This window comes from Oncorhynchus gorbuscha, linkage group LG24, assembly GCF_021184085.1.
Source record: "Oncorhynchus gorbuscha isolate QuinsamMale2020 ecotype Even-year linkage group LG24, OgorEven_v1.0, whole genome shotgun sequence".
In the NCBI taxonomy this organism is placed as follows: Eukaryota; Metazoa; Chordata; class Actinopteri; order Salmoniformes; family Salmonidae; genus Oncorhynchus; species Oncorhynchus gorbuscha.
In genome coordinates this window covers 2,814,015-2,838,558 of record NC_060196.1, presented here as the reverse complement: position 1 = coordinate 2,838,558, position 24,544 = coordinate 2,814,015, and the positions used below count along the sequence as shown (strand labels likewise).

General features: G+C 44.2%; 1 protein-coding gene across 1 annotated transcript in view; it reads right to left on the bottom strand.

Annotated features, from left to right (window-relative positions):
• The window catches only part of LOC124012092 (rho GTPase-activating protein 7-like), a 140,691-nt gene that overhangs the window by 106,164 nt on the left and 9,983 nt on the right, over nucleotides 1-24,544 (bottom strand). Inside the window, exons 2-3 of the mRNA XM_046325494.1 lie at nucleotides 23,287-23,448; nucleotides 22,775-22,918 (exon numbers count right to left, since the gene is read on the bottom strand). Of these exons, the coding sequence (XP_046181450.1) occupies nucleotides 22,775-22,918; nucleotides 23,287-23,448 (306 nt within the window). The remainder of the gene's footprint in view (nucleotides 1-22,774; nucleotides 22,919-23,286; nucleotides 23,449-24,544) is intronic.

Sequence of the window (24,544 nt, the reverse complement as noted above, 5' to 3'; positions counted from 1 at the left end):
TGGACGGAGAGGGATGGAGGGAGGAGGACACTGTGTTTGAGAAGGAGAAGAGGAGAGAGGGAGAGAGGAGTGGGAAGGGGGGAAAGAGAGAGTCAAGCAGAGTGTTTCTGTGTGCGTGTGTTTGTATGTGTGTGTTTGTATGCGTGTGCGTGTACAGAGGGCCTTGGTTTTATCTTTTCTCTGGTCTGTGACTGCAGTGTGAGTGTGACAGACCTATCAGCCCTGCACTTATAATGGAATTCATTCTCCACACTCTAAGCCCTGCGCGCACATGCCCTTAAAAACGTTCTCTCTCTTTTCACTGCACCCCACTTCTCAGAGACAAGCCCCCTGTCCTCCGCCTCCCTCGCCCTTACACCTTCTCCCCTCTCCCTATACCCCATTCCACCTTTTAACAATTTCCAGATGTGTCGCTGTACGGACACTCCTGACCTGCTTTGGTTTGTAACAGGTCAGCAGTGTTCGTTTAGCCTCTCCCTCTACACCTGTCATGCGTTTCAGATTATGTTTGGATGTTTTTGAAATGATATTTAACCACACAGGTCAGTTTTGCGTAAGTTAAACACAAAACACAGGTGGTATTGTAGAATGCGTTATAACATTAGATTCAAGACATATTCAAATTCCTATTCTTATTCTGTACACATCATTGCACCACTGCCTGAAGTACATCACATCTTCATAATGTGATATATACAGATGGGTCCTAGGAAGTGTTTAACACTAATCTACGTTGGGAAATGGGCACAGTTTACTGAGTGGCTTAAGGAAGCAGACAGCTTCAGCAGCTGCTAGCTGATCATTCCCACACAGGCTGCCAGCCGTGTACTTGCCCTCTTGTTCAACCTGCTGGACATGAGATACGGTCTGTACAGGAGTGATGTTGATGGAAAAAGGGAGAGGAGAGAAAGAGAGAGTGACACAGACATGCCCCCCTCACGCACACGCACACACTCACACACAGACCCACCCCGCACACACAGACCCACCCCCCACACACGGACCCACACCCCACACACAGTGTGTTTGTTTAGAGCACCAAGCCAAAGCAGCAGGCTTCTGGTTTCATCCAGTGTCTGCTGGGATTTAGTGTTAGGCCCTCTGAGTGTAAACGGCTGGCAGGACAGTGGAATCCATCAACAGACGAGAGACAAACCAACTCCTGTCTCCCCCTTCTCCTCCCGACTCCTACCTCCTCCTCCTCCCACTACCACAGACTGGCCTTGTCTGGTCTGGTCCTCCTATCACACTGAGGTCATTGCTGTCCTCCTCCTGACTAACACCTCTTCTTTTTTGCCTCGTTGTTCATGATATGGCATTCGTCTCCTGGCTCTGTGTCTTACCAAGTAGAGAAAATGGGGATCAGTCTCATGAGCTCCTGGATTAGCATGAGCCTGACTCCAGTAACAATGCTAGCTCCTGGATTAGCTAACGGTGCATTGGGGGACAACAACAGAGTGGGCTGAGTCCCAGAGCAGGGTTGAAACGCCTCATATGGAGGACAGAGGCCAGAGGCCAGAGACCTCCTGTTTAATGACCTACCTACCCTCTCTCACTCTCTCTCTCTCTCTCTCTCTCTCTCTCTCTCTCTCTCTCTCTCTCTCTCACTATCACTCTCTTTCTCTCTCTCTCTCACTCTCTCTTCTTCCTCACACAGACTCAAATACACATTGACAAGGGCATGCACATGTGTGGGCAAACACAGATACGGATACACACACATGCACAGACAAGTGCTTGTGGGCACACACACGCAGCTGCACCTCCAGATTTCACACACAATGCCACCAGATACCCAACACCTTCAGACATTTAATTTAACACACCCTACCTTCTAATGCCAGACATGAGCCCTAACCAAACACAAACACCTTCATCATGACGTCTGTTAATAAGGACCACATTCTAAGTCAAGACTCACGGTTTGACCGTTGTGTCTAAGTAGTGGCTGTGTTGAGTTGTGGGTGAGATTATGTCATTCACACACACATACACACAAACACACACAACACACACACACACACACACACAAACACACACACACACACACACACACACACACAAACACACACACACACACACACACACACACACACACCTTGACACACACACACACACACACACACACACACACACACACACACACACACACACACACACAGGCACACCTTGACACACACACCTGTAACATCGGGTGCTGTGAGTGCCGCTGGCTGCATCACACCTGGTTTTACGATGCGTGCCTGTTGTGTGTCGGTGCTTGCTCATTCGGCTTCAAGTGCCTGTTTGTCTTGAAGTTGCATGATTTACAACGTTCATTCCTGAGGTTGAAGGGCTGGAGGCTGTGAGATGCCTCAGTTTACCTGTCATGGAGAAGATTTATCATCTATAACATTATCACACAAATATGTGTGTGTGTGTGTGTGTGTGTGTGTGTGTGTGTGTGTGTGTGTGTGTGTGTGTGTGTGTGTGTGTGTGTGTGTGTGTGTGTGTGTGTGTGTGTGTGTGTGTGTGTGTGCATCCTTTTGATGTACTAACCAAAAAGAATAATAATAACAATAATAATAACAGCAGTAAAAATAACAACATTAATAACAGTAATATTAACAAGAACAATAATAATAACAATAATCATTATAATAATGTTGTTGCCTACCCTCAACCTAAAGTCCAGTACATTACAAGACCCAGGGTCTGTACAACATTAATGAATAATAATACTAATAACATGACACACACACACACGTACTATGGTGTTGAACACTCACAAGCACTATTAACACTATTAATCTCTCTCTCAGCAACTAATATGTGTAATGTGGTGCGTGCTGGTGGCAGGGAAGTCAGACGCAGGAGAATGAACTTGGTCAAAACGGAGCTGTTAAATAAACATTCAAGAAACCTCAGAAAACAAAAGTATACAAAAATAACATAATAGGGTGCAAAACCGGTCACACACCAGAACAAAATACCACACCTACATACAACAAACAATCTCTGACAAGGACATGAGGGGAAACAGAGGGTAAATACACAACATGTAATGAATGGGATTGGAACCAGGTGTGTAGGAAGACAAGACAAAACCAATGGAAAATGAAAAAAGGATCAATGATGGCTAGAAGGTCGGTGACGTCGACCGCCGAACACCACCCGAACAAGGAGAGGGACCGACTCAGGGGAAGTCGTGACAATACGCAAGACATCATGATATTACTGTTAGTAAAAATATCAGACAGAGCTGATATGGAAGCAGAGATGGTATGTAAGATACTACTATTAGTGGTATGTAACACTACAGATCCAGTCATAACACTACAGAACCAGTCATAACACTACAGAACCAGTCATAACACTACAGAACCAGTCATAACACTACAGAACCAGTCATAACACTACAGATCCAGTCATAACACTACAGAACCAGTCATAACACTACAGATCCAGTCATAACACTACAGATCCAGTCATAACACTACATATCCAGTCATAACACTACAGAACCAGTCATAACACTACAGAACCAGTCATAACACTACAGATCCAGTCATAACACTACAGATCCAGTCATAACACTACAGATTCAGTCATAACACCACAGATCCAGTCATAATACCACAGATCCAGTCATAACACCACAGATCCAGTCATAACACTACAGGACCAGTCATAACACTACAGATCCAGTCATAGCACTATAGAACCAGTCATAACACTACAGATCCAGTCATAACACTACAGATCCAGTCATAACACTACAGATCCAGTCATAACACTACAGGACCAGTCATAACACTATAGGACCAGTCATAATACTACAGATCCAGTCATAACACTACAGGACCAGTCATAACACTATAAGACCAGTCATAACACCACAGATCCAGTCATAACACTATACGACCAGTCATAACACTATAAGACCAGTCATAACACTACAGGATCAGTCATACCACTATAAGACCAGTCATAAAATCAAATCAAATCAAATTTTATTTGTCACATACACATGGTTAGCAGATGTTAATGCGAGTTTTCGAAATGCTTGTGCTTCTAGTTCCGACAATGCAGTGATAACCAACAAGTAATCTAACTAACAATTCCAAAACTACTGTCTTATACACAGTGTAAGGGGATAAGGAATATGTACATAAGGATATATGAATGAGTGATGGTACAGAGCAGCATACAGTAGATGGTATCGAGTACAGTATATACATATGAGATGAGTATGTAGACAAAGTAAACAAAGTGGCATAGTTAAAGTGGCTAGTGATACATGTATTACATAAGGATGCAGTTGATGATGTAGAGTACAGTATATACGTATGCATATGAGATAAATAATGTAGGGTAAGTAACATTATATAAGGTAGCATTGTTTAAAGTGGCTAGTGATATATTTACATCATTTCCCATCAATTCCCATTATTAAAGTGGCTGGAGTTGGGTCAGTGTCAATGACAGTGTGTTGGCAGCAGCCACTCAATGTTAGTGGTGGCTGTTTAACAGTCTGATGGCCTTGAGATAGAAGCTGTTTTTCAGTCTCTCGGCCCCAGCTTTGATGCACCTGTACTGACCTCGCCTTCTGGATGATAGCGGGGTGAACAGGCAGTGGTTCGGTGGTTGATGTCCTTGATGATCTTTATGGCCTTCCTGTAACATCGGGTGGTGTAGGTGTCCTGGAGGGCAGGTAGTTTGCCCCCGGTGATGCGTTGTGCAGACCTCACTACCCTCTGGTGAGCCTTACGGTTGAGGGCGGAGCAGTTGCCGTACCAGGCGGTGATACAGCCCGCCAGGATGCTCTCGATTGTGCATCTGTAGAAGTTTGTGAGTGCTTTTGTTGACAAGCCATATTTTTTCAGCCTCCTGAGGTTGAAGAGGCGCTGCTGCGCCTTCTTCACGATGCTGTCAGTGTGAGTGGACCAATTCAGTTTGTCTGTGATGTGTATGCCGAGGAACTTAAAACTTGCTACTCTCTCCACTACTGTTCCATCGATGTGGATAGGGGGGTGTTCCCTCTGCTGTTTCCTGAAGTCCACAATCATCTCCTTAGTTTTGTTGACGTTGAGTGTGAGGTTATTTTCCTGACACCACACTCCGAGGGCCCTCACCTCCTCCCTGTAGGCCGTCTCGTCGTTGTTGGTAATCAAGCCTACCACTGTCGTGTCGTCCGCAAACTTGATGATTGAGTTGGAGGCGTGCGTGGCCACGCAGTCGTGGGTGAACAGGGAGTACAGGAGAGGGCTCAGAACGCACCCTTGTGGGGCCCCCGTGTTGAGGATCAGCGGGGAGGAGATGTTGTTGCCTACCCTCACCACCTGGGGGCGGCCCGTCAGGAAGTCCAGTACCCAGTTGCACAGGGCGGGGTTGAGACCCAGGGTCTCGAGCTTGATGACGAGCTTGGAGGGTACTATGGTGTTGAATGCCGAGCTGTAGTCGATGAACAGCATTCTCACATAGGTATTCCTCTTGTCCAGGTGGGTTAGGGCAGTGTGCAGTGTGGTTGAGATTGCATCGTCTGTGGACCTATTTGGGCGGTAAGCAAATTGGAGTGGGTCTAGGGTGTCAGGCAGGGTGGAGGTGATATGGTCCTTGACTAGTCTCTCAAAGCACTTCATGATGACGGAAGTGAGTGCTACGGGGCGGTAGTCGTTTAGCTCAGTTACCTTAGCTTTCTTGGTAACTGAGCTAAACGACTACCGCCCCATAGCACTCACTACCGCCCCGTAGGACTCACTACATATCCAGTCATAACACTACAGATCCAGTCATAACACTACAGATCCAGTCATAACACAACAGATCCAGTCATAACACTACAGATCCAGTCATAACACTATAAGACCAGTCATAACACTATAAGACCAGTCATAACACTACAGGACCAGTCATACCACTATAAGACCAGTCATAACACTACATATCCTGTCATAACACTACAGATCCAGTCATAACACTACACATCCAGTGATAACACTACAGATCCAGTCATAACACTACAGATCCAGTCATAACACTATAGAACCAGTCATAACACTACATATCCTGTCATAACACTACAGATCCAGTCATAACACTACAGGACCAGTCATAACACTACAGATCCAGTCATAACACTACAGATCCAGTCATAACACTACAGATCCAGTCATAACACTACAGATCCAGTCATAACACAACAGATCCAGTCATAACACTACAGATCCAGTCATAACACTATAAGACCAGTCATAACACTATAAGACCAGTCATAACACTACAGGACCAGTCATACCACTATAAGACCAGTCATAACACTACATATCCTGTCATAACACTACAGATCCAGTCATAACACTACACATCCAGTGATAACACTACAGATCCAGTCATAACACTACAGATCCAGTCATAACACTATAGAACCAGTCATAACACTACATATCCTGTCATAACACTACAGATCCAGTCATAACACTACAGGACCAGTCATAACACTACAGATCCAGTCATAACACTACAGATCCAGTCATAGCACTATAGAACCAGTCTTAATACTACAGGACCAGTCATAACACTATAGGACCAGTCATAACACTACAGATCCAGTGATAACACTACAGATCCAGTCATAACACTATAGGACCAGTCATAACACTATAAGACCAGAGGACCAGTCATAACATTACAGATCCAGTCATAACACTACAGATCCAGTCATAACACTACACATCCAGTGATAACACTACAGAACCAGTCATAACACTACAGATCCAGTCATAACACTACACATCCAGTGATAACACTACAGATCCAGTGATAACACTACAGATCCAGTCATAATACTACAGGACCAGTCATAACACTATAGGACCAGTCATAACACTACATATCCTGTCATAACACTACAGATCCAGTCATAACACTACAGATCCAGTCATAACACTATAGGACCAGTCATAATACTACAGATCCAGTCATAACACTACAGGACCAGTCATACCACTATAAGACCAGTCATAACACTACATATCCAGTCATAACACTACAGATCCAGTCATAACACTACAGAACCAGTCATAACACTACAGAACCAGTCATAACACTACAGAACCAGTCATAACACTACAGATCCAGTCATAACACTACAGATCCAGTGATAACACTACAGATCCAGTCATAACACTATAGGACCAGTCATAACACTATAAGACCAGAGGACCAGTCATAACATTACAGATCCAGTCATAACACTACAGATCCAGTCATAACACTACACATCCAGTGATAACACTACAGAACCAGTCATAACACTACAGATCCAGTCATAACACTACACATCCAGTGATAACACTACAGATCCAGTGATAACACTACAGATCCAGTCATAATACTACAGGACCAGTCATAACACTATAGGACCAGTCATAACACTACATATCCTGTCATAACACTACAGATCCAGTCATAACACTACAGATCCAGTCATAACACTATAGGACCAGTCATAATACTACAGATCCAGTCATAACACTACAGGACCAGTCATACCACTATAAGACCAGTCATAACACTACAGGACCAGTCATAACACTATAAGACCAGTCATAACACTACATATCCTGTCATAACACTACAGATCCAGTCATAACACTACAGATCCAGTCATAACACTACATATCCTGTCATAACACTACAGATCCAGTCATAACACTACAGGACCAGTCATAACACTACAGATCCAGTCATAACACTACAGATCCAGTCATAGCACTATAGAACCAGTCTTAATACTACAGGACCAGTCATAACACTATAGGACCAGTCATAACACTACAGATCCAGTCATAACACTCCAGATCCAGTCATAACACTACATATCCAGTCATAACACTACAGATCCAGTGATAACACTACAGAACCAGTCATAACACTACAGATCCAGTCATAACACTCCAGATCCAGTCATAACACTCCAGATCCAGTCACCTAACACACTACAGATCCAGTCATAACACTACAGATCCAGTGATAACACTACAGAACCAGTAGTGTGGTGGATGTTGAATGCACGTAAATGCCCATTACTCACCTTTTTCATTTTCTGTAAGAGTTTACCCACCAGTATATGGAGCGGTACTTTACTCACCACGAATGGCGATTAGCGTTTTCCCACCAATTATGTTTGACCACTACGTCACTGAACAGGATGGTATTATGGGCCCAGCGGACTGGGGGTCCCCAGTTTCTGGTGGCTCAAAGTTAGAAGATGTAGGGACATGCTGTCCAGTAGGTGGACTGAATCATTTCCCCCAAGTTTATAAAGAGACAGAGAATTCTGCATCAGTTAGGTTTTTCACCACAAAAGTCATGAGTAACGTGACAACGTTTTACAAAACAATTTCACATTTCAGTATTATTTTTTTCTTCTTCTTCCATGTCTTGTTAATTAAAAGGCCTGTCTCCCACCGACTGAGAAAAAACCCTCTGTGTTCTGCCCAGTTTTTGGAATACCTAATACAATCCATGCAACCTTGAATCGGCAGGAAATACGAGATTTCCGTACAGAGGTAAAGAAGAAGTTCATTTTTTTCCACGTCCTGTTCCAAAAACAATCTTCTTTTTCTCTCCTCTTTTCTTTCCCTCTCCTTTTTGACCGTGGCTGAGAGACTGAGAGGCTGAGAGGGGCTGAGAGGCTCGTTGGGCTGAGAGGGGCTGAGGGAATGAGAGGGGCTGAGGGGCTGAGAGGCTGAGGCAGGCCTCTGTTTGTGCTCCTGCAGCTGTGTGTTCAGCGCAGATTGGCCTCAGTCAGGGTCAGGGATAACAACACAGCAGAAAGCCGACTAACTCGGCCATGACCGGACAGTATACCCACAGAGACACCCCCATGTGACATTGAAATAATGCTGGTTTCCCACCATGCTGTTGACTGACTTTAATTCAAATTCTGTCTGTAGAGCAACAGAGGAATGTGAAGGTAAGCAGGAATGTGAAGGTAACAAGCAATTGTAGGCCTGTATAATAAGTTATAGATATTATTACATGTACAAGAATGGATGTGAGGGAGAGGGAGGGAAATAGAGAGAGAGAAAGAGGGAGAGAGTAATATTGCCAGAGAGAGAGAAAGAGAGAGAGAAAGACAGCAAGACACAAAACCAGAGAGAGGAAAGAATAACAAAGAGAGAGAGAGAGAGAGAGAGAGAGAGATCCACCACCACAGAGACACAACAGAGAGAGAAGAATGAGAACCACCTGAGAGAGAGAGAGATCCAGTTCTATATAGGCCCATTGGAAAGCCAAGGTGTGGTTTCTGGTTGTGGATAAAGGATGTTCGGGGACTGTGTGTTGGTGGCCACTGTGCCAAACAGGATGAGAGAGAGACAAGGACAAGTGACAGCTACAGCCTGTGGCCTTATCACAGACGCCTCAGCACAGCTATTGTCCACATACACAAAGATAACTTTTAAACATGCATAACTAACCCAACAGGCGATAAATCAAAAAGTAGTCCCTCTTGTGTCCATCTACAAGCATCTATATCTATATTCTTGCCTATATTCTTGCACTGTGTGTGTGTGTGTGTGTGTGTGTATATTCTTGCACAATGACCAATCTTCCTTGTATTTACCTGGTAAGACACACACACACACACACACACACACACACACACACACACACACACACACACACACACACACACACACACACACACACACACACACACACACACACACACACACACACACACACACACACACACACACACACACACACACACACACACACACACACACACACACACACACACACACAGTGCAGGCCACTGCCATCAATAAGATAAAGAGGGAGTCCTGCTGTTGTGGACATTTGTGCCATTGTCATGTCCAAGGAACAAATGCTGCATCAATGGAATATCTGTCTACATGTTGAAAATACTCACAATTAAACCAATGTCCGTGCCTGCTCATAAACTGTCCATTATAGACCTCCCCCTCATTCATTTCCTGTCTATAATCCAATCGGATACTCTAATTAAATTAGTGTGAATTGTGGGTTGTGTTCAGTTTGGTACTGAACGTTGCAGATATGAAATACAATGAACAGACATGCTATAACTTTTGGAATCAGACATGTTAGATATGTGACACAATGAACAAATGTAACAGGGTTGCTTATGTTTCCACTTGCATCTAAAGAAAGGTGTATTTAATGTTCAAGCATTCTTATTGGTTAGTTCAACTATGATGACAATAAGGCGTGTTGTGATTGGCCCCGCTTGTAGATAGGGAAGCCTACATGTTAGAGATTAATGTCTGCAGTTCATGTCCTAGGCCTACTGAACACGACTGTGAGCAACTCGTGTCCATTGATATCGATGCTTTGGTTAGCAAGACAGCGCGTTAGCATGCTAATACATAGCTGTTTTGTTCAGTTAACTTAGCTGGCATGTGAGCATGCAAATATATAGATATTTTGAATAGCCAGCTTGAGTCTAAGCATGCTAGCAACTTTGATTAGCTATCCAGTGTGTTAGCATGCTAATAAATACGGTGGGGCAAAAAAGTATTTAGTCAGCCACCAATTGTGCAAGTTCTCCCAATTAAAAAGATGAGAGAGGCCTGTAATTTTCATCATAGGTACACATCAACTGTGACAGACAAAATAGGAAAAAAAATCAGGAAAATCACATTGTAGGATTTTTAATGAATTTATTTGCAAATTATAGTGGAAAATAAGTATTTGGTCACCTACAAACAAGCAAGATTTCTGGCTCTCAAAGACCTGTATCTTCTTCTTTAAAAAGCTCCTCTGTCCTGTATTACACCTGTATTAATGGCACCTATTTGAACTTTTATCAGTATAAAAGACACCTGTCCACAACCTCAAACAGTCACAAAACTGTGGGAGCAATTTTTAGGAAATGGAAGACATATAAGACCACTGATAATCTCCCTTGATCTGGGGCTCCACGCAAGATCTCACCCCGTGGGGTCAAAATGATCACAAGAACGGTGAGCAAAAATACCAGAACCACACGGGGGGACCTAGTGAATGACCTGCAGGGAGCTGGGACCAAAGTAACAAAGCCTACCATCAGTAACACACTACGCCGCCAGGGACTCAAATCCTGCAGTGACAGACGTGTCCCCCTGCTTAAGCCAGTACATGTCCAGGCCCGTCTGAAGTTGGCTAGAGAGCATTTGGATGATCCAGAAGAAGATTAGGAGAATGTTATATGGTCAGATGAAACCAAAAACTTGTCGTGTTTGGAGGACAAAGAATGCTGAGTTGCATCCAAAGAACACCATACCTACTGTGAAGCATGGGGTGGAAACATCATGCTTTGGGGCTGTTTTTCTGCAAAGGGAGCAGGACGACTGATCCGTGTAAAGGAAAGAATGAATGGGGCCATGAATGGGGCCTCCTTCCCTCAACAAGGGCATTGAAGGTGAAACGTGGCTGGGTCTTTCAGCATGACAATGATCCCAAACACACCGCCCGAGCAATGAAGAAGTGGCTTCGTAAGAAGCATTTCAAGGTCCTGGAGTGGCCTAGCCAGTCTCCAGATCTCAACCCCATAGAAAATCTTTGGAGGGAGTTGAAAGTCCATGTTGCCCAGCAACAGCCCCAAAACATCACTGCTCTAGAGGAGATCTGCATGGAGGAATGGGCCAAAATACCAGCAACAGTGTGTGGAAACCTTGTGAAGACTTACAGAAAAGTTTGACCTCTGTCATTGCCAACAAATGGTATATAACAAAGTATTGAGATAAACTTTTGTTATTGACCAGATACTTATTTTCCACCATAATTTGCAAATAAATTAATTTTGTCTGTCATAGTTGAAGTGTACCTATGATGAAGATTACAGGCCTCTCTCATCTTTTTAAGTAGGTTGGTGGCTGACTAAATACTTCTTTGCCCCACTGTATATGTTTTATTTACTTAGCCACTGTGTTAATATGCTAAAAACTAGGTTTAGCTATCCAGCATGTTAGCAGTCCTAGCTCATAACCCTCTTCAGTGCAGATGTTAGCCATGTGCTGAGGGCTCACTTGTGAATCCATCACTAGCCTGACCAAGATCAGTAGCAGGATCTCCTCCCCTGCTGTCATTTAATTACATTAGCCAGACCCTTGATCTCTCTTTCCCCTTTCTCTGCACATTCCTCCCTTTCTTCTCGTCCCATCTCAGACATAGATGGTGACCTATTTTCCATTAGAATTCCTTGGGCCTACACCCCTCGAGTGGCTGACATCTTCCTTATGAGGGGTCGCTCACGTTCCTGCCGTTTGTGTGGATATGACTAGACAGGAATGAGTGATTAGGTCTGCCACATGATAAATTGAGTCAGTCTGTCTCTATCACTTTCATGCACCCCCTCTCTATCTCTCTATCGCTCTCCCTCCAAGTGCATACCAAATGGCACCCTTGGGGTGGCAGGTAGCCTAGTGGTTAGAGCGTTTGGTCAGTAACCAAAAGGTTGCTGGATTTACTGAGATGACAAGGTAAAAATCTGTCATTCCGCTCCTGAACAAGGCAGTTAATCCGCCCCTTTTTTCAATTTTCGCCTAAAATGACATAGCCAAATCTAACTGTCTGTAGCTCAGGACCTAAAGCAAGGATATACATATTCTTGATAAGATTTGAAAGGAAACACTTTGATGTTTGTCGAAGTGTCCTATTCTGAAAGACGACAAAGAACCCATTACTCCTGCCAACAGTCGACCAATTAGTCTACTCCCTACACTCAGTAAGATATTGCAGGGTATTGGAGTACATGGAAAAGATTGATCTGATTACAGCCAATCAGCATGCTTATCACTAAAACCATTCCACTACCACTGCATTGGTTGACATGACTGACCAGTGGCTCAATGCTATGGATTATGGCATGTTTGTACTATTTTTAGATTTCAGTGCAGTATTTGATTTAGTCGATCATGAAATAATTTTGACAAAATTAATGCATTATGGTTTTAAGGAGTTAGCATTGAATTGGGTACAGTCATATCTAACTGACGGGAAACAGTCCACCTATATAAATGGTTAATTTTCTTCCCCTCATGGGTTAAACTGTGGAATACCGCAGGGCAGCTGCCTTAGGCCACTTCTTTATTTAATATATAACAACGACCTTCCCTATGCCTAAGCTGAAACTCAAGCTACTATATTTGCAGATGATACTACAATTTCTGTAGCAAGACATTCTGTTCAACAGGTACAGCAGGCTTTACAAGGAGATTTGGAGAATATCAGGAAGTGGGTTTGCCAAAACAAACTTGTTTTAAACACAAAGAAAACCAAAGTTATGTTGGTCTGTTCCATGAGGAAAAGGCCAAAACAGCATGGGATACAATTAAGTATGGGAGGAGTACACATTGAAGAGGTGGCAGAAACCAAACTATTAGGAGTGCAGCTAGACAACTGCTTATCATGGTCATCTCAAATAACTAATCTATGTAAAATAAATATTAAAACAGTATAATCAGAAGGACAGCTAAATATTTACCAGGAAAAATTATTCAGCAAATAACACAAGCATTAATTGAGAGTCAGGTGAACTATTGTTCTGTGGACTGGGGAAATGCATCATCAAGTGAAGTTAGGAGGCTGCAGAATACACAGAATAAAACAGCAAGGATTGTTTTAAGGTGGAGATATGGTTCTTCTGTTGCAGTCATGAGATTAAGGTGAACTACTGTTCTGTGGTCTGGGGAAATGCATCATCAAGTGAAGTTAGGAGGCTGCAGAATGTACAGAACAAAGCAGCAAGGATTGTTTTAAGGTGGAGATATGGTTCTTCTGTTGCAGTCATGAGATTAAGGTGAACTACTGTTCTGTGGTCTGGGGAAATGCATCATCAAGTGAAGTTAGGAGGCTGCAGAATACACAGAATAAAGCAGCAAGGATTGTTTTAAGGTGGAGATATGGTTCTTCTGTTGCAGTCATGTGCAGTGTTCTTGGTTGGTCAACAATCGACAAGATAATTGAAAAAAACAAGAGACAGACATTCCGTAAATACTAGGAATAGATTGTCCACCATCTATGCGTTATCCAGACAGAAGAGAGAAATAGGCAAAATAACATTTCGATTTAGAGCAATGAAGAAATTGAATAAATTAACTGAGAAAACCAGAAACCTTTCAATATATAAATTTAAACATTATTTTAAAACTATTTAAATTGAATACATAGAAATGTTGTGGGACTATAGTAGATGAAGAATATTTTTTAGATTGAGTATTTATTGGGTCATTATGTTCAAATCAAATCAAATCAAATGTTATTTGTGACATACACATGGTTAGCAGATATTAATGCGAGTGTAGCGAAATGCTTGTGCTTCTAGTTCCGACAATGCAGTAATAACCAACGAGTAATCTAACCTAACAATTCCACAACAACTACCTTATACACACAAGTGTAAAGGAATAAAGAATATGTACATAAAGATATATGAATGAGTGATGGTACAGAACGGCATAGGCAAGATGCAGTAGATGGTATCGAGTACAGTATATACATATGAGATGAGTAATGTAGGGTATGTAAACATAAAAGTGTCATTGTTTAAAGTGGCTAGTGATACATGTATTACATAAAGATGGCAAGATTCAGTAGATGCTATAGATAACAGCATATACATATGAGATGAGTAATGTAGGGTATGTAAACATTAAATTAAGTGGCATTGTTTAAAGTTGCTAGTGATATTTTTTTTACATCAATTTCCATTATTAAAGTGGCTGGAGTTGAGTCAGTATGTTGGCAGCAGCCACTCAATATTAGTAGTGGCTGTTTAACAGTCTGATGGCCTTGAGGTACAAGCTGTTTTTCAGTTTCTCGGTCCCTGCTTTGATGCACCTGTACTGACCTCGCCTTCTGGATGATAGCGGGGTGAACAGGCAGTGGCTCGGGTGGCTGTTGTCCTTGATGATCTTTATGTCCTTCCTGTGACATCAGGTGTTGTAGGTGTCCTGGAGGGCAGGTAGTTTGCCCCCGGTGATGCGTTGTGCAGACCTCACTACCCTCTGGAGAGCCTTACGGTATTGGGCGGAGCAGTTGCCGTACCAGGCGGTGATACAGCCCGGTGCTCTCGATTGTGCATTTCTTCAGCCTCCTGAGGTTGAAGAGGCGCTGCTGCGCCTTCTTCACAACACTGTCTGTGTGGGTGGACCAATTCAGTTTGTCCATGATGTGTATGCCAAGGAACTTAAAACGTACTACCCTCTCCACTACTGTCCTGTCGATGTGGATAGGGGGGTGCTCCCTCTGCTGTTTCCTGAAGTCCACGATCATCTCCTTTGTTTTGTTGATGTTGAGTGTGAGGTTATTTTTCTGACACCACACTCTGAGGGCCCTTACCTCCTCTCTGTAGGCCATCTCGTCGTTGTTGGTATCAAGCCTACCACTGTAGTCTCGTCCGCAAACTTGATGATTGAGATGGAGGGGTACATGGCCACGCAGTCGTGGGTGAACAGGGAGTACAGGAGAGGGCTCAGAACGTACCCTTGGGGGGCCCCAGTGTTGAGGATCAGCGGGGTGGAGATGTTGTTACATACCCTCACCACCTGGGGGCGGCCCGTCAGGAAGTCCAGTACCCAGTTGCACAGGGCGGGGTCGAGACCCAGGGTCTCGAGCTTGATGACGAGTTTGAAGGATACTATGGTGTTAAATTCTGAGCTGTAGTCGATGAACAGCATTCTCACATAGGTATTCCTCTTGTCCAGATGGGTTAGGGCAGTGTGCAGTGTGGTTGCGATTGCGTCGTCTGTGGACCTATGGTGGCGGTAAGCAAATTGGAGTGGGTCTAGGGTGTCAGGTAGGGTGGAGGTGATATGGTCCTTGACTAGTCTCTCAAAGCACTTCATGATGACGGAAGTGAGTGCTACGGGGCGGTAGTCGTTTAGCTCAGTTACCTTAGATTTCTTGGGAACAGGAACAATGGTGGCCCTTTTGAAGATTGGGAGAAGGATTGATTGAATATGTCCGTAAACACAGCTGTGTTTGCGCATGCTCTGAGGACGCGGCTGGGGATGCCGTCTGGGCCTGCAGCCTTGCGAGGGTTAACACGTTTAAATGTTTTACTCACGTCGGCTGCAGTGAAGGAGAGTCCGCAGGTCTTGGTATCAGGCCGTGTCAGTGGCACTGTATTGTCCTCAAAGCGAGCAAATAAGTTATTTAGTCTGTCTGGGAGCAAGACATCCTGGTCCGCGACGGGGCTGGTTTTCTTTTTGTAATCCGTGATTGACTGCGGACCCTGCCGCATACATCTTGTGTCTGAGCCGTTGAATTGCGACTCTACTTTGTCTCTAAACTAACGCTTAGCTTGTTTGATTGCCTTGCGGAGGGAATAGCTAAACTGTTTGTATTCGGTCATGATTCCGGTCACCTAGCCCTAGTTAAAAGCAGTGGTTAGCGATTTCAGTTTCGCGCGAATGCTGCCTTCAATCCATGGTTTCTGGATTGGGAATGTTTTAATAGTTGCTGTGGGTACGACATCGCCGATGCACTTCCTAATGTACTCGCTCACCGAATCAGCGTATTCGTCAATGTTGTTGTTGGACACAATGAGGAACATATCCCAATCCACGTGATCGAAGCAGTCTTGAAGCGTGGAATCAGATTGGTCGGACCAGCGTTGAACAGACCTGAGCGCGGGAGCTTCCTGTTTTAGTCTTTGTCTATAGGCTGGGAGCAACAAAATGAAGCCGTGATCAGCTTTTCCGAAAGGAGGGCGGATGAGGGCCTTATATGTGTCGCTGAATAACAATGATCCAGGGTTTTAAAAGCCCTGGTTGCACAATCGATATGCTGATAGAATTGAGGGAGTCTTGTTTTCAGATTAGCCTTGTTAAAATCCCCAGCTGCAATGAATGCAGCCTCAGGATATGTGGTTTCCAGTTTACATAGAGTCAAATAAAGTTTGTTCAGGGCCATCGATGTGTCTGCTTGGGGGGAATATATACGGCTGTGATTATAATCGAAGAGAATTATCTTGGTAGATAATGAAGTCGACATTTGATTGTGAGGAATTCTAAGTCAGGTGAACAGAATGACTTGAGTTCCTGTATGTTGTTATGATCACACCACGTCTTGTTAATCATAAGGCATACACCCCCCGCCCCTCTTCTTTCCAGAAAGATGCTTGTTTCTGTCAGCGCGATGCGTGAAGAAACCAGCTGGCTGTATCCACTCCGATAGCGTCTCTCGAGTGAGCCATGTTTACGTGAAGCAAAGAACGTTACAGTCTCTGATGTCTCTCTGGAATGCTACCCCTTGCTCGGATTTCATCAACCTTGTTGTCAAGAGACTGGACATTGGTGAGTAGTATGCTAGGGAGTGGTGCGTGATGTGCCCATCTCCGGAGCCTGACCAGAAGACCGCTTCGTTTGCCCCTTTTACGGCGACGTTGTTTAGGTTCCCCGCCTGGGATCCGATCCATTGTCCTGGGTGGAAGGCAAAACACAGGATCCGCTTCGGGAAATTCGTATTCCTGGTCATAATGATGGTGAGTTGATGTTGCTCTTATATTCAGTAGTTCCTCCCGACTGTATGTAATTAAACCTAAGATTAGTATATTATGTATGTTTGTAATAGTGTGTTATATTTGAAAATGTGTTCGTATTATAAATTGTATTTTAATGTTTAAGGACTCTTGGAAGATTAGTCCAAATGGGGACTAAAAGAGATCCTAATCAAATCAAATCAAATCAAAACAGCATTGTATTCTTTCACTGTAATAGCTACTGTAAATTGGACAGTGCAGTTAGATTAACAAGAATGTAAGCTTTCTGCCCATATCAGATATGTCTATGTCCTTGTTCTTGTTACTTACAACGTCATGCTACTCACATTAGCGCACATTAGCTCAACCATCCCGAGGGTGGGACACCGATCTGTAGAGATCCTTTTAACCCACTGTTCCCCGGTAGGCCGTCATTGTAAAAAACAATTTGTTCTTAACCTGCCTAGTTGAATAAAGGTGAAATAAAATACACATGTAAATTCCCTGTATAGTGCACTACTGTGGACCAGGCCCCATGCTCTTTATTTCTTTCTTTCTTTTTTTGCTCTCCCTCTCCCCATTCTTAAATGATTTAGAGAGGATTGCCCTCCTAACTATCCCTTGCTCCTCCAGTAAGTACAGTAGGAAGGTAAGATAGAGGGGGAGGGTCTGGAGGAGGGGTGAGGTTATTTTCTTTTATTAGAGTGGGATCATCACACATACACAGCCTCTGTGGGAACCAGGGAGAAGGAGCATCCATTTCCGTTTTGGGAATTCTCAAACTGTGGGAATCCCATCAGGCCTTTTCCACACGATTACCTCCCATAACGGACTAATCAAATGTCTCAGTCAGTCACCCCCCCCCCCGGAATCGATCCGGGTGGAATGTTCCGCTAATTACACCCTACCCATATGCCAGTGCATCTGGAGACCCAATATCAAGAGAGGGGGGTGATGGAAATCAGGGGAAATCATTGCTCCTTCGCAATTTTGACGTTGCAGCTTTGCCATCTTTTGACAACCTATACCTATCCTTCATTCAAAGGGCCAGCTGTCTGTCCAGTGTCTCCTTGTCCTATCAGAGTGGATTGAGTGGGCAGTTCACCACTCCAGTTCCTGAATAGATGCCTATCCTCTTAACCACTCACAAGCCCTTCAGACAGTCATCGCCTCTTCACTTCAATCCATCACTCACTGACTCCATGGGGTCTCCACTGTAGAGGTGCACACACACACACACATGCTCTCTGTTTCCTCTGACTAAGTCCTTCTCCAACGTCTATTAGGCACAGTGAGAGCTCTGTTTACTTTAGCACATTTATTAAGTTTGTCTCTTGAATTCGTCTCTTTAGCTCATCTCTTCAGCTAGTCTCTTCAGCATGTCTCTTTAGTTTGTCTCTTCAGCTCTTCACTTTAGCTCGCCTCTAGCTCGTCTCTTCAACACGTCTCTTCAGCATGTCTCTTTAGCTCGTCTCTTCAGCTAGTCTCTTCAGCTCGTCTTTTCAGCTCGTCTCTTCAGCTCGTATCTTCAGCTCGTCTCTTTAGTTTGTCTCTCTAGCTGGTCTCTTCAGCTCGTCTCTTCAGCTCGTCTCTTCAGCTCATCTCTTCAACTCGTCTCTTCAGTTTTTCTCTTTAGCTCGTCTTCTCAGCTCGTCTCTTCAGCTCGTCTCTTCAGTTTGTCTCTTCAGTTTGTCTCTTCAGCTCGTCTTTTCAGCTCGTCTCTTCAGCTCGTATCTTCAGCTCGTCTCTTTAGTTTGTCTCTCTAGCTGGTCTCTTCAGCTCGTCTCTTCAGCTCGTATCTTCAGCTCGTCTCTTTAGTTTGTCTCTCTAGCTGGTCTCTTCAGCTCGTCTCTTCAGCTCGTCTCTTCAGCTCATCTCTTCAACTCGTCTCTTCAGTTTGTCTCTTTAGCTCATCTCTTCAGCTCGTCTCTTCAGCTCGTCTCTTCAGTTTGTCTCTTCAGCTCGTCTCTTCAGCTCGTCTCTTCAGCTCGTCTCTTCAGCTCGTCTCTTCAGCTCATCTCTTCAACTCGTCTCTTCAGTTTGTCTCTTTAGCTCATCTCTTCAGCTCGTCTCTTCAGCTCGTCTCTTCAGCTCGTCTCTTCAGCTCGTCTCTTCAGCTCGTCTCTTCAGCATCTTAGAAGTCTGTCTATAAGGCCTGGAACAGGTCTGCAGTTACAACATCACTAAAGAACACTAAGACATATGTCTAAGAATAAAACTATAAACTTCTCATCTCAACCTTTGGTCTGTAGACCGGCACTGCTAGATAGAGGCTGAATGTAAAATGCATGTCAAAAATAATAAAATTAAAACTCTTCTTCAGGTTTTGACATACATAGCACATTAACTCAGCAAAAAAAGAAACGTCCCTCTTTCAGGACACTGTCTTTCAAAGATAATTTGTTCACAGATCTTCATTGTAAAGGGTTTAAACACTGTTTCCCCATGCTTGTTCAATGAACCATGAATGATGAATGAACATGCACCTGTGGAAAGGTCGTTAAGACAGTAACAGTTTACAGACGGTAGTCAATTAAGGTCACAGTTATGAAAACTTAGGACACGAAAGAGGCCTTTCCACGGTCCCTGCTCATCTGCGTGAACGTGCCTTAGGCTTGCTGCAAGGAGGCATGAGGACTGCAGATGTGGCCAGGGCAATAAATTGCAATGTCCTTACTGTGAGATGCCTAAGACAGCGCTACAGGGAGACAGGATGGACAGCTGATCATCCTCGCAGTGGCAGGCCACGTGTAACAACACCTATACAGGATCGTTACATCTGGACATTACACCTGCGGGACAGGTACAGGATGGCAACAGCAACTGCCGAGTTACACCACGAACGCACAATCCCTCTATCAGTGCTCAGACTGTCCGCAGTAGGCTGAGAGAGGCTAGACCGATGGCTTGTAGGCCTGTTGTAAGGCAGGTCCTCACCAGACATCACCGGCAACAATGTTGCCTATGGGCACAAACCCACCATCGCTGGACCAGACAGGACTGGTAAAAAGGGCTCTTCACTGATGAGTCTCGGTTTTATCTCACCAGGGGTGATGGTCGGATTCGTGTTTATCGTCGAAGGAATGAGTGTTACACCGAGGCCTGTACTCTGGAGCGGGATTGATTTGGAGGTGGAGGGTCCGTCATGGTCTGAGGCGGTGTGTCACAGCATCATCGGACTGAGCTTGTTATCATTGCAGGCAATCTCAACGCTGTGTGTTACAGGGAAGACATCCTCCTCCCTCATGTGGTACCCTTCCTGCAGGCTCATCCTGCCATGACCCTCCAGCATGACAATGCCACCAGTCAAACTGCTTGTTCTGTGCGTGATTTCCTGCAAGACAGGATTGTCAGTGTCCTGCCATGGCCAGTGAAGAGCCCAGATCTCAATCCCATTGAGCACATCTGGGACCTGTTGGATCAGAGGGTGAGGGCTAGGACCATTCCCCCCAGAAATGTCTGGGAAGTTGCAGGTGCCTTGGTGGAAGAGTGGGGTAACATCTCACAGCAAGAACTGGCAAATCTGGTGCATGAGGAGGAGATGTACTGCAGTACCTAAATTGGCTGGTGGCCACACCGGATACTGACTGTTACTTTTGTCCCTTTGTTCAGGGACACATTATTCAATTATTCAGATTATGTCTCAGTTATTGAATCTTGTTATATTCATACAAATATTTACTAAACTTATGTTAAGTTGATGAAAATAAATGCAGTGAGAGGACATTTTTTTGCTGAGTTTACATATGGAAGAGGAATGACAACAGATAACACAGAAATCCGTTTTTCCTGTTCAAAGATACAAAGCCAATCACCTATCTAGTATTTTGTCTGGATAGCACAATTCTCGGGTGATAAATAACTAATAACTCACGAGATTAAGCAATAGATTCTGTGTAACGACCTTCTTCCATTCTGAAGTGTTGAATTGCTTGTTAAAAGACCATAACCTTTGAAATACATTTTTTAACAGCTTTTTGAAGAGGAGCGGAAGTGAACCCTGGAACCCCAAAGAACTTCCGGTGCTTTTGTTAACAACAGATAAGAGCATAACCTTCGATATCATCTCTTTTTATCAAATCATAATATTGTATGTCTTTCTATGTGGCAATTTGTCAATAGAATAGCAGTGTCTAATTCAGCGTCCCCTCAATTACAAGACAACAGGCAAAAACAAACACTGGATAAAGTGATTCAGTCCCAGAAGATTTGTCCAAGAAATGGTCAACCCACCTGTGTGTTCATTGTGTGCTTGTCCCAAAAACACAAAGACGACACAGTCAGACAGAAAAGCCATTAAGTGAGCGACTGAAGAGGTCAAGATGTAAATCTCTCTTGAACAAAGTCCCACCCCCTCCCTCGGCCCCCTTCGCCCCACTTGGTCTGTCCTGTCACGACCCCAGCCCACCCCCACCCCCCCCTTTTGACCCTTTTGTTGGGGCGAGGTGGCTCAAGACCCAGGAACCTGCTAATTACGGGCTTTAGTTGTCTGCCAAGGAACCAGGCCCTCGGAATGGCTGAGCCACATTCCTACCAGTCAGAGTCAGTCTGTGTGTGATTGTGTGTTTGTGTGTGTGTGTCTGTGTGTGCGTGTGCATGTGTGTTCGCTGTCTGTCGGTCCATCCCTCCATCCGTCTGTGAGAACCTCTCTGGGTTTTAGTGCGTGACTTGTGCCTTGCCAGCTCACTAAGTGCACTGCAAACACTCCTCACGGGACTGTATAGTAAACAGACACAGACAGAGGGATTGGAGGGACTTGAGGTGTGTAAAGAAAGGCAATAAGCCTTCTCTCCCTTCTCCGATGGGATCTAAACCTAATCACACAGTTGGCCTGGTGTGAAATGCCCCGAAATGCCCCGTACCGTACCTCAGTTGAGCGACCAGCCGGCCGACCCATTAAGAGACAGATTTCAGGCTAGACAAAACCAGAGATTAAGAGACAGGTGGAACCAGAGACTCATGAAGAGACATATTTCAGGTTAGGACGAACCAGAGATCCTTTACACTTTTGACTGACATCAACTTTTACAGATCCGTCACAAAACGTGAATTTGCCTTGAAATAAACCAGACCCTAAAACCTCTGTTGTTGTTTGACAGATCCGTCACAAACAAAGCCTTGAGACCCCTGTTGTGGATTGTGTTTGAAATGGTAGGTTAAAATGTGACCAAACCTAACACTTCAATTGAAATGTTCCCCAAAACCTTGACACCCTATATGGTTGATTTGAGGTTGAAATCTGGGTTAAAGCATAAGCATCACGATGATTGACTGATTTACCCCAGTCTTGGGTTTGGTCCCGGGAGCAGCAGTCGGCCTAGTGGGGGATAGAGTATTGGATACTTGATGCTGTTGTGGAGTATTCACAGACTGAGAAGTGCTTGACACTCTCCCAACGGGCTTTACTGAGTCGAAGTCCACTTCCTGCAACCGAGGAAGGACATTGATTGGTTTAGAGATAAACTTCAGAGCAATAGTTTATGGCTATTTCTATGACTTATTCCTTTGAAGCTAGCCATGTTAGCATTAGGTTCTCCTGAAGCTAGCTAGGTACTGACTGTCTCCTGTAACGTCTAGCTAGTTACTGACAGAGCCATGTATTTAGAGAGTAGGGGCATTGAGGTTTCTGTATTATGATGCATTTACATGACACTTCAACATTCTATGGCGGCCATGTTAGCTCCCTATTAACATTACACGGGGAATATTTAAACAATGCTATGTAACTGAATGTCTAGAATTAGAGACAATATTGTAAATTGTAAAAGTTGTCTCTGTGTACTGGTACTGACCCTGCGCTGGTGTCTCCTGAGGGTGGGGGTGATGGCCATGGTGGAGGAGGAGGAGGAGGAGGCGCTGAGGGCCGTGTCGATCTCCTCGTCCAGCTGGTCTAGCTTCATCAGCAGTAACACCATGGAGTCCAGACGAGAATGCTCCTGCTCCTCTCTAGAACTCTACAGGTGGGAGGTAGGGAGGATGGGGGGAGGTAGGGAGGGAGAGAGACAGAGAGACGGAGGGAGAGATTATTTGTACTTAAAATATCTTGTAACACTGTTATTGATTTACATTTGATTGGTTTAGCAGACACTATTATCCAGAGCGACTTACAGGATAAGTTAGGGGTAAGTGCCTTGCTCAAGGGCACATCGACAGAATGTTCACCAAGTGGGCTCAGGGATTTGAACCGGCAACTTGCCGCTCTATATTTGACTGTTTTTGATTGAAGGAGAACAGTGATAATGATTTATATCGTGTCTTTACTGGGCATCAACCACTAAAGGAAACTTTAGGCCTTGGTTCTTTCTCTCTTCTGTTGGTCCTTCCACTTTGTGGTTAGATACAGCTAACTGACTATCATCTAATAAGCCCGTTCATCTTTACTCATGTCCTCTCTTGCTCTCTTTTAAAGGGAAGGGAGCAGGTATATTTATTGTCTCATGTCAACTCTAATACATAACACATAACACAGACAGGGACTTCACTGTTTAGTCATGTTTTCTCTCTTAGCCCTCTGAAAGCATTATGTTGAGCAGTTTTCTTATGTGTGTTTGATTGAATTGGGGCCTTGTGAATGAGACAAGAAAGGCCTGATGTAATGCATGCCAGAGATATATATCAACTAAGGCTTTGATTCAATATCATGTTGACCACAGAAAGTCTTTGATAGAATCCTGGGATGGGATCCTCAGATGCACTCAAATTAACTGGGCAACCTCTTCTGCCCTCTCCTCGTCTTTCTCTCTCTCTTATTGGTTCTCTTCCACCATTCCCTACTTTTTCTTCTTACATTTTCCACCAAAAATCCCCCCCATCTCCAATTATATCCTTTCATATCCTTTTTTTAATTACCCCCTCTCTTCCTGTTGTCTTTCCTCCCTTCTCCTTGACAACACTCGTTCACTTTCTTCTTCACTCACATATTTTCTTCTCCTCTGTTAACTTGCTCCTCTGCATTCTCTTCCCTGATGTGTCTGTCATAGCAGGTCTTATACTGACCTCAGGTGGTCTGTCTGTCATAGCAGGTCTTACACTGACCTCAGGTGGTCTGTC